At 37.3% G+C, this 14,858-nt stretch overlaps 1 protein-coding gene across 9 annotated transcripts in view; it reads right to left on the bottom strand.

Moving 5' to 3' along the window:
- The window catches only part of SLC4A10 (solute carrier family 4 member 10), a 148,762-nt gene that overhangs the window by 49,209 nt on the left and 84,695 nt on the right, over window positions 1-14,858 (bottom strand). For all 9 annotated transcript variants that reach the window (XR_002865979.2, XM_086898586.1, XM_086898587.1 and 6 more), the window contains one exon: window positions 5,647-5,835. Coding sequence is in view for 8 of the 9 variants with exons in the window: in XM_086898586.1 (XP_086754712.1) it covers window positions 5,647-5,835 (189 nt within the window). In the remaining variant the exon portion in view is untranslated. The remainder of the gene's footprint in view (window positions 1-5,646; window positions 5,836-14,858) is intronic.

Below are 14,858 nucleotides of genomic sequence, written 5' to 3' on the forward strand. Positions count from 1 at the left end.
ACCTCTGAACCTTCAGGGAGTTTACAGAACCCAAAGGATAGGAGATGAGGAAGATACAGAGATGAGATGAGCCTGTTAGAGACAGACACAACAAAGACAGAGCAAAATAAAGAAATACAAAGATGAATGATACAGTTTTATACATACAGATTACACATTTTATCATGGGTACAAGGAAATGTGGAGAAAGAAAGAATAAATATCAGATGAAAATGTTCATAAGAACAAGTTATATTTTAGTAGTATAAAAACTTGTGGAAAATACAACCGGATTAAAATACATTCATTTGAGAAGAATCTAGAACAAAAAATAGAGCATTAGAGACTTTAAGGCAGAATTAACTAAACTCTGAGTTTACCTTGTCTTCAATGTAAGCTGAAGCAATTCCCCTAATCCAGATCCAGTACTTCAGAAAAGTTGGGAGTACATCAATGGCATCGGTTGTGATTTACTCCCAAAATGAAAGTGCACGGTCATGTACTCCGGGTTCTTCCCTAAGCCTCCCCACCCTTTACATGGCGCTCCAGGTCATGCCCACCCTTCTCCATGTGATAGTATTGACATGAAAGCTTCACATGCTGTAAGCTTGCTCCAAGTTATGGCATAAATCTTTGAACTGATCTTTAGAAAAGACTGGGAAACTGAAGAAGGTAACTAACACCATAACAGAACAGAGAATTTTGACTTTTCAGGATACTAACGGATGCTATCATAAATTACGACAAGCATAGGCTCCAATATCTCTTCTTGTGCTCATATGGCCACAAACAATGAAGTCCAAACCAGCCCATCATACCAACTGAAGTAACTGGGAAAAGGTTTAAAAAAGAACATGGCAAAATGAACAGTTTCAGTAGCTCGTGCTAACAACTCCGAAGATCCCAAGTTTAATTTGCCGTTGCTTTTATCAAGCTCTTCAGAATCCCAGTAAACCTCTGCTTGCAATTTCAGAATTTCTCAGAATTAGACGTGATGTGTGGTGTAACCCAATTTTTACACTAATAATGTGCCTGCTCTGAATTCAAGGGAGAAGAAGCTCTTATAAATGGCTTAAGTACGGAACAAAAAAACAGGGATAAGATCATGTTATTGTGGGTAAAGAACACTTCAGCAAGATGCATGAAAATACAAGTAACTTAGTTGGCCATACTCCTCTCCCGAGTTCCTTCCTCTTGGACTTTAACCAGTATAAGGCCAGTTAGATTTCATTTTATACTCATACATACATATATATATAAAATATACACACCCCCTAGACTAAAAGTGAAATAGCCAGTCAAAACCCTTAAATGTTTATATGATGAAAACTTCTTTTCCTAACTTCATTTTCACAGAATCAGTTATTTTTTCATGCCACACATGCTTAAAACTCTGAATTTCAGAACCCCTTTTATAAAAGAGGAGAGGCTTATAAAATCACTTGAGCATTCCTCTAAAGTAGAGAGGTGTCATATATTTGCAGTTGTCCTTGGCTTTTTAGACCATGCCATAGGAATTTACAAACACAGTTCTGAGGTATCACAGTGTGAAACCTACTCATCTCAATAAAAATAGGTTAAATTGCTTTACAAAGCAAGCTTTCTAAAGATGATTTACCAATGAAAAAAATTCATATTTTTACCTGTCTTTTACAGTATTTATGCTAAAATCATTTGCCACCCTTTATTTTAGGTATTTGGTGTCAAATTAGCCTATAAAAAAAAATATTTTTTCCTGCTCTTATGCCAAATTTGACTGTCGTTTTTATTGGAACATCAAAAGCAGGCTTTTAATTCTCACAGTTTTGATGCCTAATGAAAAGTGAAAGTTAAACACAGCATGGCAGCATTAAAAATGCATGGTAAATCCATAGCACCCTGACATCTTAGCCCTGCAGAGGATGTGAAGAAAAGCCATTGTAAACAAAAGATAATACTACTAAATACAAAGCAAATTAATTAGATGGTCTGACAGACTCATAAACAAAGAAAAATGGAGGGAGAACATATGTACAACTATCTTCCAGCAAAGATATCACAATGGCCTGTCAATGGTGCTGCCATATATTGAATTAATTCATGTATTCATTTTCAAACTTTGCTCCTGAACATCTGAAAATTGACACATTGATAAGCTACTATTGTCAAGAACTTGGACAAAGAAGGGAGTTTGAATCCTCAGCTGTACCACATAACCCACAGATCAGGGTCTTAGGGCTCTAAATCACCCTTTTTTACAATCAACAGACTGCTAAGGATTGTTTCCAGCCAAACTGTCTAACACTAACCCCAAATTTAACCAAAGAGAGAACTCCCTTTTGTGCAGAAAAACTGTCCAAGTTCCCCTGTCTCATTTCAGCAGGAACAAACAAGTGGCCCTTATGAAGCTCTTGTCACGTGCTTTTTATGAACACTCCTATACTGATAGGGGTGAACTGGGGTGTAAATTCACCAGCAGTACCTGAGATGATTTGTTTCCCTCCCCCAGTCTTCTAGGAATTAAGCTTATCGTCCAGAAAGTAAAAGCAACAATATTTTGATTCCTTCTTTTAATTAAAAGGAGAGAAAAATACTGCTACTGACAGCAATATTAGAAACGTTCTTCCTTCATACATTCTGTATGTATGTAACACATACATAACACAGTGTTTGAAGACAAATGGGAATAAGCAGATTAAAATGAGGCCTTGAATGAATTTTACCAGTTTGTCCTCGGGAACCAAGATGTGTCTTACAGCACAGTCTTGGACAATAATATAAGTTGTTTATATACCTTAATTTTTCTTTCTTTTACACATATTCAGTTTTTTCTTTTACGTGATTCAAACTTACATTTTAACAACTCATTTTTATATTACTATGAATAGCTTGTACAGACACTCCTTGGCAATCTGAAAAAGAAACTTACAGCTGAGTGAGCATAACACTGTAGCTGAACTCCAGCCTTTGGGAGGCACTGGCAGAGAAAATGATCAGGAACCTCACTGCTACCCCTGGTCAAGCTTCTAAGAACAGCAGAGTTCCTGACAGCTGAGCATTTCAGTGAAGATTCCTGAATAATTTATACACCACGTACACTTGCAAGTTACACAGGGTGAGGAAATAACTAAGAGTACGCCAGAAGAGGTGCAGCCAGTGTACCTGAAACTAGGCAGCTCTCCAGAATTCTCTCTTTCCCACTTTTTAAATCCTGGACTACACAGGCAATAGTTGCCACTCAGACCCCTGAACTGCTTATTTGTAATTGTCTTGAAAAGGGAAAAAATTCTAGTTCCTTTTAAAACAAAAAAATTTAGACTAAATTTTCCTTTTCTAAAGCTAATACTAATATAAATGCAATTCAGGCAAGGTAAGTAAGACTCAGTAAAGTAAGACTCAGTTAGTAAAGTAAGATTCAGACTTTTAAATGAATGGGCAATGGATAATAAACAAATCCTCTTTGTTTAATCACAGGGCTACCATTGATTTTGGTGGTGCCAAACCAGGAGACTGCCAAACATGCATTAGTACTTAAATGATGCAAGTAGAGGAGCAATGCTTTAAACTGATTAAAAAAATCTCTGTCCAAAAAGCTCATGCTTAGAACTTTTCACTGTAATTTAGATAGAAATCAAATATACTTTCATAAATATCCCTAAAATCTCTATGTTATTCTACTTTTTTACATACATATATAATTTATGGGATATTTATTTTTTTTATTGGTACATTTAACTTAAATTAACACAGTAAAAGTGACCAAGATTTTTTTAACAGAGGTCAGAGTATTCTATGACATTTCTACACAAGAACATGAACAATGCATTCAGCATTTTTTCATCTTGCAAAACAGGGACAGACAAATGAAAAACTGTAAGAATGTGTCTCTCTACTTAAGAGAATCACTTAATCACTGAGTATATAAAATTAGTGTGTTTCATATGGACTTAGATGCTATCCTGATGAGAGTTTATTTTTGGGGGAAATTTAGGAAGAGCTAGGAAGTTTGCCAGAAGGAACTTGGGCAAAAGCAAGATGTTTCTGGAGTGAATTACTGCATCAGTTCCACTAACAGACACAGAAAGTTAACAAAATTGAGCTCATGGTAATTTCACAGCTTGCCCTGAAGTTTCTTCTTAAGGCAACTAATGTCTGTTTATTACATAAGACCTAATGCAAAAAGCTTAATGGAATGCAAGCTGCCATCTTACATCCTGTGGAAATTAAGTACAGGATCATTATATCATTAACTTTCTCTAGTGTTTCCTGAATATTTGTTTAAAGTCATCAGCAAAAGCTGTATAAAACAACAAGAAAGTTACCTTAAAAAGGAGGAACCATCATCCTACTTACATTTACTCTTGTGCATCCATATGCATAATCACACACATCTTAGTAAATATTATTTTTTCCTTACTCCTAAAATGATACTTTTACACAATTAAGGTTTCTATTTAATATCCTCATCAGATGAAATTATATGTTGCCTTTTAGGTCTCAGAATCTTCCCAGGGAAGCAACTAGATTTAGATCTCTTAAAACTTTATATGGCAATGATTGAAACAAAAGTTTCTTCCTTGAAATCAAGTCAACCTTCATATCAACAGCCCCATCTTTCCAGAGCAGCCACACGACTACTCTTTGCCCTTCTGTCCTATGCCTCAAAGCACACAAATTCCTCCTGCAATCCTGACCTTCCTGTGCTACAGCTGTTTCCTCACTCCCCACTTCCCAAGGTGATAGGGAAGCTCAGCAGGGCTCTGAAACAGAGAGACAGCACAAGTGACTAAGATTTCACTACAGCCAAGATGATTTCTGGAATAAGAGTTAACTGAAAAATATATGCAAAATTTGGCTGCAAATTTCATAACACAGACCTTTGTTTAAGCAAATAAGGAAAGAGCAAAAAGAAATGATCTTTCATTATAATGACCTGCAACAATAATACAACTTGTAAGATCTTCTGTAAAAGCAAGAAAACCAAAAAATACTATGCCAATATTTTACTCTAGAACCATTCTGAAAACATTTCTCATTTGCATTATCCTGATTTTCACAAAAGGGATTTTCCGAAAGAACAAGGTACAGCTTTTGTGACCTCTCCAACAGTGTCATCTTGGAATGTTTGCCTCATTTTTCAACCCCTCAAACTCACCTATAAAATCTGAAGCAACAGTTGAACTGTAGCTAATACACTGTTGTAGGCTTAGAAATTTTCAACAATCCACTACATTTTAAATAAATAGGTCCTGGACAGTCAACAGAAGTCAAAAATATCCAGGCACTGATGGAGCCTGTCCACAGCTCAGAGCAACACTGTGCAAAGACACTCAAGCTCAGGCTGAGGAATTGCACAGAGCACCTAAAGCATGCACCTGAGCTGCAGTGGGAATAATCTGCCATGTCAGTCACCCAGGGTGCCGTGGCACACCAGCGCAGCTTCCAACACCTCGGCGAGTTCCCTTGAATAGCTCTGCCCAGCCCTGACTTGTGCAATATAGACAAATTTCAAGTTTGAGCAGGTGTGTTTCTGAATGCATAAAAGGAGCCACTCCCATGCAAAAGGTACCAGTTTTACAGGGTAGCTTTTCAGAGTAGAATCACTCTGTTAAGCTGGGGATACAAAGCACATGCAATACCAAACAGGCAGATGCTATTGAAGGCTCAAAATGCAAAACAAAGCATTACCATTTTTATCCATGGAATGGGGCTCAGACTGCTTCTTTCCAATATCAGCAAAGGATCTTACAATTGGGATCCTGTTGCTCAGCTTCTTCTGGTTCTGATGGTGATGCTGTTTCAGTAAAGCCTCATGCACCCGGTGACGGACATCCTCACTTAGCTGCCCAGAACCCACCTGCTGGTCCAGAATCATATCTGAAAATATATACACAAACATAACAGAAGAGGGGAAAGAGGAAACATTTTATCTTTTTAATTGCAATAATAATGATTAGTACCCTATAGGATGAAAAACGAAATGCACCACTTCCTTTAATGCAACAGAATTAAATGTAAGTTTTATCTAGAACTGTTTGACTCTTGGGGGGAGAGAAAGGTGAAAAGCAGGGAGAAAAGGATGCTATTAATATAAAAAAACCCTCAAAAAACGATGTAGTTCACAAATTAAGGTCACCTATGCAACGACTTTGAAGTCAGTCCTTAAGCACTCACACATACAGCATATTTAAATCCAGGGTTATGATGTGTATAAGATGTCTTTTCTCCAAATAACCCCTATTCTATTTTCTACAAAGGCCTGGCATGCTGTGAGGAAAAAATTTTTTTATTTCCTTTGTACTTACCACAGCAGATCAGTCTTTCTTTCTTGTAACTAAAATTACAATACCTTCGGTACAATACAAATAAAGTTCAGGTAAGACAAAAGAGAAAAATTGCTTCATTATTTGTCGATACCAAATAGAATCTATTTCTACTGTCAGGTGTACATGTTCCTGCAAGAGGATAATTTCGAGGAGGTGAGAGTGAAACTGAACCCCCTGCTAAGAAATTACAACCATTTTTGCAGTGCACTAGCAGAAAAAAGCCTTATGTATTGATATTCAGTGCTTTGTATATACACAGCCGTTCCTCTAGGAAGGTGACACAGCCCAGGGAGGTGCTTTCGCACCAAAGCACACAGAACAGATAAAAAACAGGAGCTGGAAGTCACTGTGCTGCTAGGAAGTGCCATTACTGAGAGTTTGTGGGGCATATTCCACAATTGGAGTGTGGCTATCGATGGCAACAGGCTGTTGATAAGAGACATGAAAGGATGGAGAGGCTGAGGGGTCACCCTCTACATCAGACAGATATTAAGCATGAGGAGCTGTCTCTGAAGAACAGCACAAGCAGTGTTAAAAATTAGAGACAAGAAAGGGAATTTCACAGCTGTGGTTTACACCACAGGTCAGCCAATCAAGGGGAGCTCGTGGATGAAGCCATCCCACTCCAGCTACAGGAATCATCACACATACAAGCTCCAGGCTGAGAGAACTGAGATTATTAAACCTGGAAAAGGCTTGGGATGACCTAATTGCAGCCCTCCAGCACCCAAAGGGAACTCAGAGGAAATATAGGGCAAGACTGTTCACAAGGGCACACAGTGTCAGGACAAGGGGTAATGGATTTAAATTGAGAGTAGTTTTGGATTATTAGGAAAAAATTCTTTACTGTGAGGGTGGTGAGACACTGGAACAGGTTGCCCAGGGAAACTCTGGATGCCACATTCCTGGAGGTGTTCCAGGCAAAGTTGGACAGGGCTCTCAGCAACCTGGTCTCCTTGGAGGTGTCCCTGCTTATCTACTTAAAGGTCCCCCTGCCTAGGGGGATTGCAACTAGATGATCTTTATGGTTCCCTTCCAACCAATACCACTCAATGATTCCATGATTCTATGATACACATTATGGGTTTCAAATGAGAAAGAATTGTTGAGAATTTTGTAGGATTTTTTTTTTAATTATTATTTGGGGAAATACTACTACCAACATTAATGATGCTTAACAGAAAAATAAAGGAGAAAAATTCTGTATAAAGCATGTATTACAGCATTTAAGTACACACTGCCTTTGTATATTAATTGGAAGAAACTGTACTGCACAAAAATAGTGATAAAATAAGCTGAGTCCAAAACTCCTTGTACTGAAAATCCAGACAGCTCATGATTCTGTGCTGGAGTCGGATTCATATCTGCCAGTAAACTCAGTGGAAAAGCAATCAGAGCAGGAAAAATAAAAAGCAGATGCATCATCAGTAGAGTCATTATTTGTCATGTCTTTGAAAACAGCCAAGAGCAACAGAAGAGATATAAAAAAAGATAATAATAAGTTTGTCAGTTAAAAGCAGAGTTTAATTGCTAACAGTCACCTATGCACTGTATATACGCTTAAAATGCACAAGTTTTTCTGACGTTCTCAATATCGCCATAACAAGCCAATGTGTAACACACACCTGCTTGAGAGCTGGACAACAAGAAACCTGCATGTTTCACTTGCAATGGAGAGGCTACCAATGAGTCTACAGCTCTACAGTGACATGCACACGGAAAGGCAAGGATGGCGTCCAGGTAAATGCACCTGCCAACAGATGTGACCATGAGCGATGCATCCAGAGCTTTGCAATGAGGAATCGGGCAGAGGTTTTCAATATGGTACTGGACCCACCCCAGCAGCCACATCCTGTGCAGCAGCAGCAACAGGGCTGACCGAGCAGCTCATACCAAGGAGCAATGCTACCCCGTATCATGCCCAAACTAGCAAAATCTGTCTTCAGGGTGCTTCACCTGAGCCTGAAGGGAACTTTTATCTGCAGGGTTAGCTCAAACACCATCAGGTCAGTTATCTCTGCACTCCCAGTCTAGACAGAGGCTTTTTTTAACCAATCTAGACCCTAATGAAAGAGAGAGGCATAGCAGCAAGATACATGACAGAAAGCCAAAGCAGAAGATAACACAAGTTTGAGGAAAGTCTTCAGCAAAACATTTTAAGAGAAAAGAATTTGCAACACATGAAAAATGGAAACCAGTCTTCTGCTCCAAGAAAAATATTTCTTTTCCTCCTCTACTCTATTGCCTTTTGAGACACGCCTCTGCCCTAAGGATACGACTATCTTGCCTTTGGACACCCTTAGTACATGAATCTAAAGGAATAGCTGAAAAAAAGGATTCCTCTAGGAATAAACAGGTAAATTTAGGGTTGTGATCATCCCTTTGCATACAGATAAGTAGAACTCCACTTGTATGGTGTCATTCCTGGAGTAACAGTATATTCCACATTAAATATTAAAATATATTCATTGCTGCCAATATCTAAGATTATCCATTTAGGAAAGAAAATTACAGGAAAAGGAAATCAAATCCCTAGCCTCTTTCTTTCCCTAGGATGTTCTGCTAGACTTGTTAACAGCCACAGAATCCACAGAGTTGGTGCCAGTGTGATGAGTAAGAATTTTTATTTCCTGCCAGAAAGAGAAGTACCTTGAGATTTTTGGGTTTTTACAATGACTTCCCTTTTACTGTAGCACTGCTACCACATGTAATAAGGGAAGATGAATTCAGTTTTGGAAAGAGTGAAGACGTGCATTCTTGCCTTGATATTTCCCTCCAGTTGTCATTCTTTTAACATAGACCCAGTTGCAGTAGTAACTGCAGGAGCTTACATACAGTCAAATTTCTGACAGATTGCTGTATTTTGACTGTTTTTTTTCAAGTTCTGCACAGATGTGAGTTGGAATAGGACTGTGTCCATCCACCCCTATCATTATGTGACTCCTTTTCAGTTCCCAAGATTCTCAAAATACTTTTAAAAAGCCCAGGCCCCTCCAATATCAGTAACACACTTAATTGCAAAGATGGTATGGAAAACAAGAGCAGCATGGTTAAAGTCCAAGAGAAAATGGTCAAAAGGAGCATTTTAAACATTTAATTTTCAAAAATGTTGGAATATCCAGCAGCACAGTGTTACCCACTCTATTAAATGCTCCCACCATAACATTTCTTCTGACATCGAGTACACTGAAGTAGGATGTTTCTTCAGTAGGGAATCTTGGTTGATACTGGAACCATTTAATCATTTTTTCAAGCTGTTAGAGACAGATATTCTCCCTGACCTGGTCATTTAAAAGAATTCAAAGAAACTTGGGATTTCATATAATTTCAAGAATGTTTTCTCCATTCAGACTCAGTTATAATACATCATCTGTATAAACTTAGTTTTGTGAGTAAATGTGAGCAATGTGAGTACTTTAACAAGCTATTACAGAAAGTGAGCTATAACTCATCACCACCTGGGAACAATTTACCCAGGCTGTGAATTACAGCACTGAGGTGCAGACGATTTGTATCAGTTCAAATGCAGCATGGCTCATGTGTGGCCCAACAAAGAAAATTCCATCTGTCCTACCTCTAGAGTCAGCAAGGATGCAAAAGCAGGCTGGCTGCTTCCACTCACTCTGGAGGTGTCTGTTTCACACTGAAGCTTCCTACAGACATGTGGCTAGATCCATGTGGAGGCCCCACAGGTCGAGGCAAATGGACAGTAAGGAGGCTCTCTAGTGAGGAGAGACAGCTCACTCCCCACTGCACCAGGTTCACAGTGTGCTCATCACCCCATGTGCAATAATACACAGAATGCTCAGGTAAAACATAGAATAAATTTATAGAAAACATACTGTATTTGTAACAAAATATCTGTAATTTTGTAACAAAATATCTGTAATAAGAAATTGCTGGGCTCATAGTATCCTGATGTAGGTTGGCACTAACAGTTTACAGGAGAAATTAAATTCTGTATGTACCAGCAAGGGTGACAGTATTCACACCTCCAAATTTTATAACTGTACAATTATAGGACAAAATGAAAGATTAATGACAAAATATAAAACACACAGGCTTTTGTGTGCATCACAATTGCAGCGATAGCTGACTACAAAACCTAATTTAAAAGCCAATATTCTTCTGGCTTGTGGTCATTGCCCTTAAAGACAGGGAAGAAAAAAACCAAGCAACCCTAATGCATTGCTTTATGGAAGACAATCACTTGGAATGCTGCCCTTTATCTTAATGCGCCTCTAAAGAGGAACTCAAATACATCCTTCCCTAGCGAGTCAGGCAGGAGAAGCAATGCAAACCCAACCATTAGGATTTCTGGGCTGCACTTGTGAACCAAGACCCATTTACATCATTTACAATGGTGACTATAAACAAGCTATCTAAGACAACAGATTTAGCAGCTTGTCCAAGAGAGCAGAGCATTCCAGTGCTCCAAGATACAGATTGTATTTCCAGCTTTACCTGAAATTATTTGGCCCAGTTATTCAGTTAGCACACTTGAAAATGAAAGAAATAATTAAAAATGCCTGCTTTTTAAAATAATAGTACGTAATTTTACTGAGGAACAAGAGCAAGTATTTCACAAAACTGTATATTGCGGAGACAAGGCAAAAGTTCCCAGCTTGAAGTTCAGAACTGCAGGCAGAGTGGATGCCTCATAAAAAATAAACTTTGCAAGCTGAGATTGACTTGTGCAATCTAAAAAGATTCCTAGAGTTGTGGTTAACATGGGAAAACACAAAACAACCACAAAAAATGATGGTGCTACTTAGAAGCTGGTATGAGATCTACAATTTACCCACAGACAAAGGAACAAAACCTGACAGTTTCTCTGTAGAGGTTATTACCACATGCTATGCTGAAAATAAAGCAAACAAGTGTAGAAACCTGGGTAAGTGAGAAGGTGAAAGCTGAACAAAAGACAGGTGTAGGGTCAAACAGAGAAGCAGATTACCCACAGTCCATCCCACACTTTATTATAGTGTTGTAATAAAAGTTAAATGTACCATAAAAGCACTGTCAGAAACATAACACAATGAGAGTGTCGCAGATGAAACAAGAGGCTCCAGTGAAATAAAATCTCAACTCGAGCCTGTTAAAATATGTCATTATTATGGAGTAATGTAGCTTAAAGCAAACAAAGGTAAAAGAAGCCTTGTTCAGATTGAAAGCTTAAAATGATATTAACAAAATCAATAAAATTGCACACTTGGGATGTAATGCCCTGAGTTGCTGAGCACAGAGTCCGGTGACCTCAATCACAAGATTAAGCTGTTACACAGATTGAAAATTCAGTCGTGAGGAACATACAAAAGACTGCTTGGGAAAAAACAGTCAGATCCTGGGACTGGAAAGGAAGGGCAGATTTAAAATTTAATTCTAAAATTATTATTACAATTAAACCATTAAAAAAAAAAATGGGAATATTTCAAACATCTGCAAACAACATCAGTCACCAAAGCTCCACTGTGCAGCAGAAGCCACAGTTTGTATTTGACAAGGTTTGACATTTGTTCACAGAACATTCTGCACAACTGCAAGAATATGCAAGTTCTGTGGCTCATGCTGTAAAGAAAGCATTGCCATTAAAGGCTGGACTGAATAGTTTTTGAACTAAACAACAGAAAATGGCATCATATGTTAAATAGAGAAACCTTTTGGGTTCATTCAGTGGTTATAATCAAAAAACCAGATGGTAATCTGAGAATCTACATGGTTTCAAAGGAACTAAATGAAAATATCAAAAGAGAACATTTTCATCTGCCAACTTGAACAACACAGTGAAGCTGCTCTCTAATGGTACAGCCAGATTCTGGCAAATACATCCTCAAGAGACAAGTTCCAAAATAAACTGTTTTGATTACATAGATTTTTCAGACTTCCTTTAGCATATGTTCTATACAGAAGTGATCGATAAAATATTACTACATAATGTTCAAAGGAATCCCTTGTGGATGGAGTGCTAACTTACTGATACAGGAGTCACTGCAAAGACATATGAAAAAATAACGTCACACATTAGAAATAGTAATAACTCCCCTAAAATATGTTTAATAAAAATTGCATTTTTAAACAGGAAAAAGTTCAGCAGATGAACTGAGTGAGCTCTTTTCAAGAAAAGCAAAATCCATCCTACAAAAATTAAGAACAATTTGAGAAAATTCAGGAACAAACATGCTGTTCTGATGTATGACTGTGTTGGAAATTCATCTCAGAGGTCTCTATTATAATAAGATGCTGTCTGTGAATTCAGCATCATCAGTATGAATAAGTTCTTTTGCAAAAAGGAAAATTGTGTGCCTGCCCAAAGAAATATACAACCTTGAAGATGAAGTAATTTTTAATACGACAGTTGGAATGAAAAAGACCGAATAGAGAATGAACATGCTGGAATACAGGATGATTTTTAAATTCTCACCACATAAATAGCATCAAAATATTTTTATGCAAAACTGTCAGTGTTTCCAGGGATAAAATACAAAATGTTCTGGAAACCATGAAAACATTACAAAAGGTGGCTTTCATCTGTAGATTTTACCACAAGCCCATTAATGTTTTAAAATACAGACCTCAGTAATAGAAATTCTCAAGGGCTAAGTGCTAAGAGTTTAATGCCTTAGTGAGTAAGTGTTTATAGATTAAAAGCTTTGACTAAAACAAATAGGAATTCTTAGTCTCAATTTAGCAATAAAGTTTAAGTATACCTCTTTCAAGGATATGAAGACTGGCACTGCATTAATAGCAATGTAATTTGATATTGGAATATAGCCCAGATAGACATTACCAATAAATACACAGCACACATTTCTCGCTAACAAAGCATTAAGGCAAGTAAGAAGAAAGTACGTGTGCACAAATAATGTATTTGCTCTCAAAATATGATGCATTATAGTAATGCAGTAAAATTATCAAAAGATTGCATTAAAAAACCAAAACATTAATGAATCAGAAGCACAAGAATCAAATTTAATTCAGAAGTATCCCTTAAAACCATAGGACAGAACCTGTTTTCACAAACTCTTCTAAATGTGATATACACAGTAACACGAAAACAAAGCCAAAAGTGATCACCAGAACTGCTGGAGAAGCCTGGCATGAGGATGGGTAGCAAGCCAATTAACAGGAGCTGAATATTGAAAAAAAAATGAAGCCAACAGGTGAGGGCAACCATTTCCTTAAATTCTAAAGTGTCAGGACTGTCACATACAAGTGGAATTTCCCTGGTGAAAACAGCATTTGCATTGTATTGCACAAGATAAGTAGAATTATAATTACTAACAGGGAATAGCAACTAACTGGAACAGACAATAAAGAATTTCCTGAAAGGTACCAATTCTGCCTAATTTTCAGGTCCAGCAGTCACTTTTAAGGAAAAAGAATTCCTGTCATATTACTTGAAATTATCACATTTCTCAGATACCCAGCACACGGGCCTTGGTGGTGTGCTTGTTATTATTGTTATTTCCTTCTCACGGTGCTGCCTACAGTGTGCCACACTCTTTGTAGAATTCTCTAATCCCTGGAAACTAGGAATTACACACATAGCAGTAAAGTAACAAATTACAAAGGAACTTCATTGAAGAAAAGTTAAAAAGCATTGCTACAGCACAAATAATATTAACAGAGAAAAGAAACTGGAGTAGCAACTTTATTTCTAGAGAAAAAAAAAAAATAAATCTCTTCAAAGAAACCTGACAGAACATGAGTAATTTACAGAATGATTCACTTGCCTGAAGCACCTGCTGCAGAGCTTTTTTAAAAAAGAATGGTTCATTGCTTACTGAATCTGCAGAGGAGGAAAAATATAATCCTCTCTCAAAGACCAAGCACAACCTATGCAAACCTTATCATGTGTCAGGTCACCTTATCAGAAAGGGATACCTACCACTTCAAGCAAATAATGCAACAAAGAAAATGCATCCAAATATGCCACAACAGATACTCTTTAAATGAAAAGGTACATGCCAATTAATGAAAGTCATCCTAAAGCTTCTTCTCAGAAGAAATAGGTTTTCCTAATCAGCAAACCAGGATAAGCCACAACTAGGGCTGGCTTAGAGTGAGGGTAACTCCCCAAGTTCTCTGTTGAACAACTTACATCTGCGATAAGTTTCAATACTAGTATTAAGAATGCTCAAATCCTTGGCCACGTTAACTAAAACAGAATCACTACAACTAAGGATTAAGAGATTACAAACATCAATTAGTTGGAGCCTCACTATATTGGAAAATACACAATATCTTCCAAAAACATTAAAAAAAAAAAAAAAAGAGTTCACTGAAGATGGGGGTTTTTTTTGCATTAATCCTTACTTTTTTTACCTACTTTAAAAAAACAGTTCTGGAAGGGCTTTCTTAGCTGACTAGAGACAAAGTTGAGTGGTTTCTCCATGAAGAATGTAAAGCTCAAGATTGAAAAACTCAGGGTACTATTTAAGCAAAAAAGTAATACAAGAACATCAAGAAGCTGACCTAAGTACTTCTTACATATTTATAAATAAATAATAAAGCAATATAATGATAGACACCTTTGTTCTTTCAAATAAGCTGCTTTTTATTCTTCATGTTTGT

Source organism: Cyanistes caeruleus, chromosome 7 (genome assembly GCF_971803275.1).
Source record: "Cyanistes caeruleus chromosome 7, bCyaCae1.hap1.1, whole genome shotgun sequence".
In the NCBI taxonomy this organism is placed as follows: Eukaryota; Metazoa; Chordata; class Aves; order Passeriformes; family Paridae; genus Cyanistes; species Cyanistes caeruleus.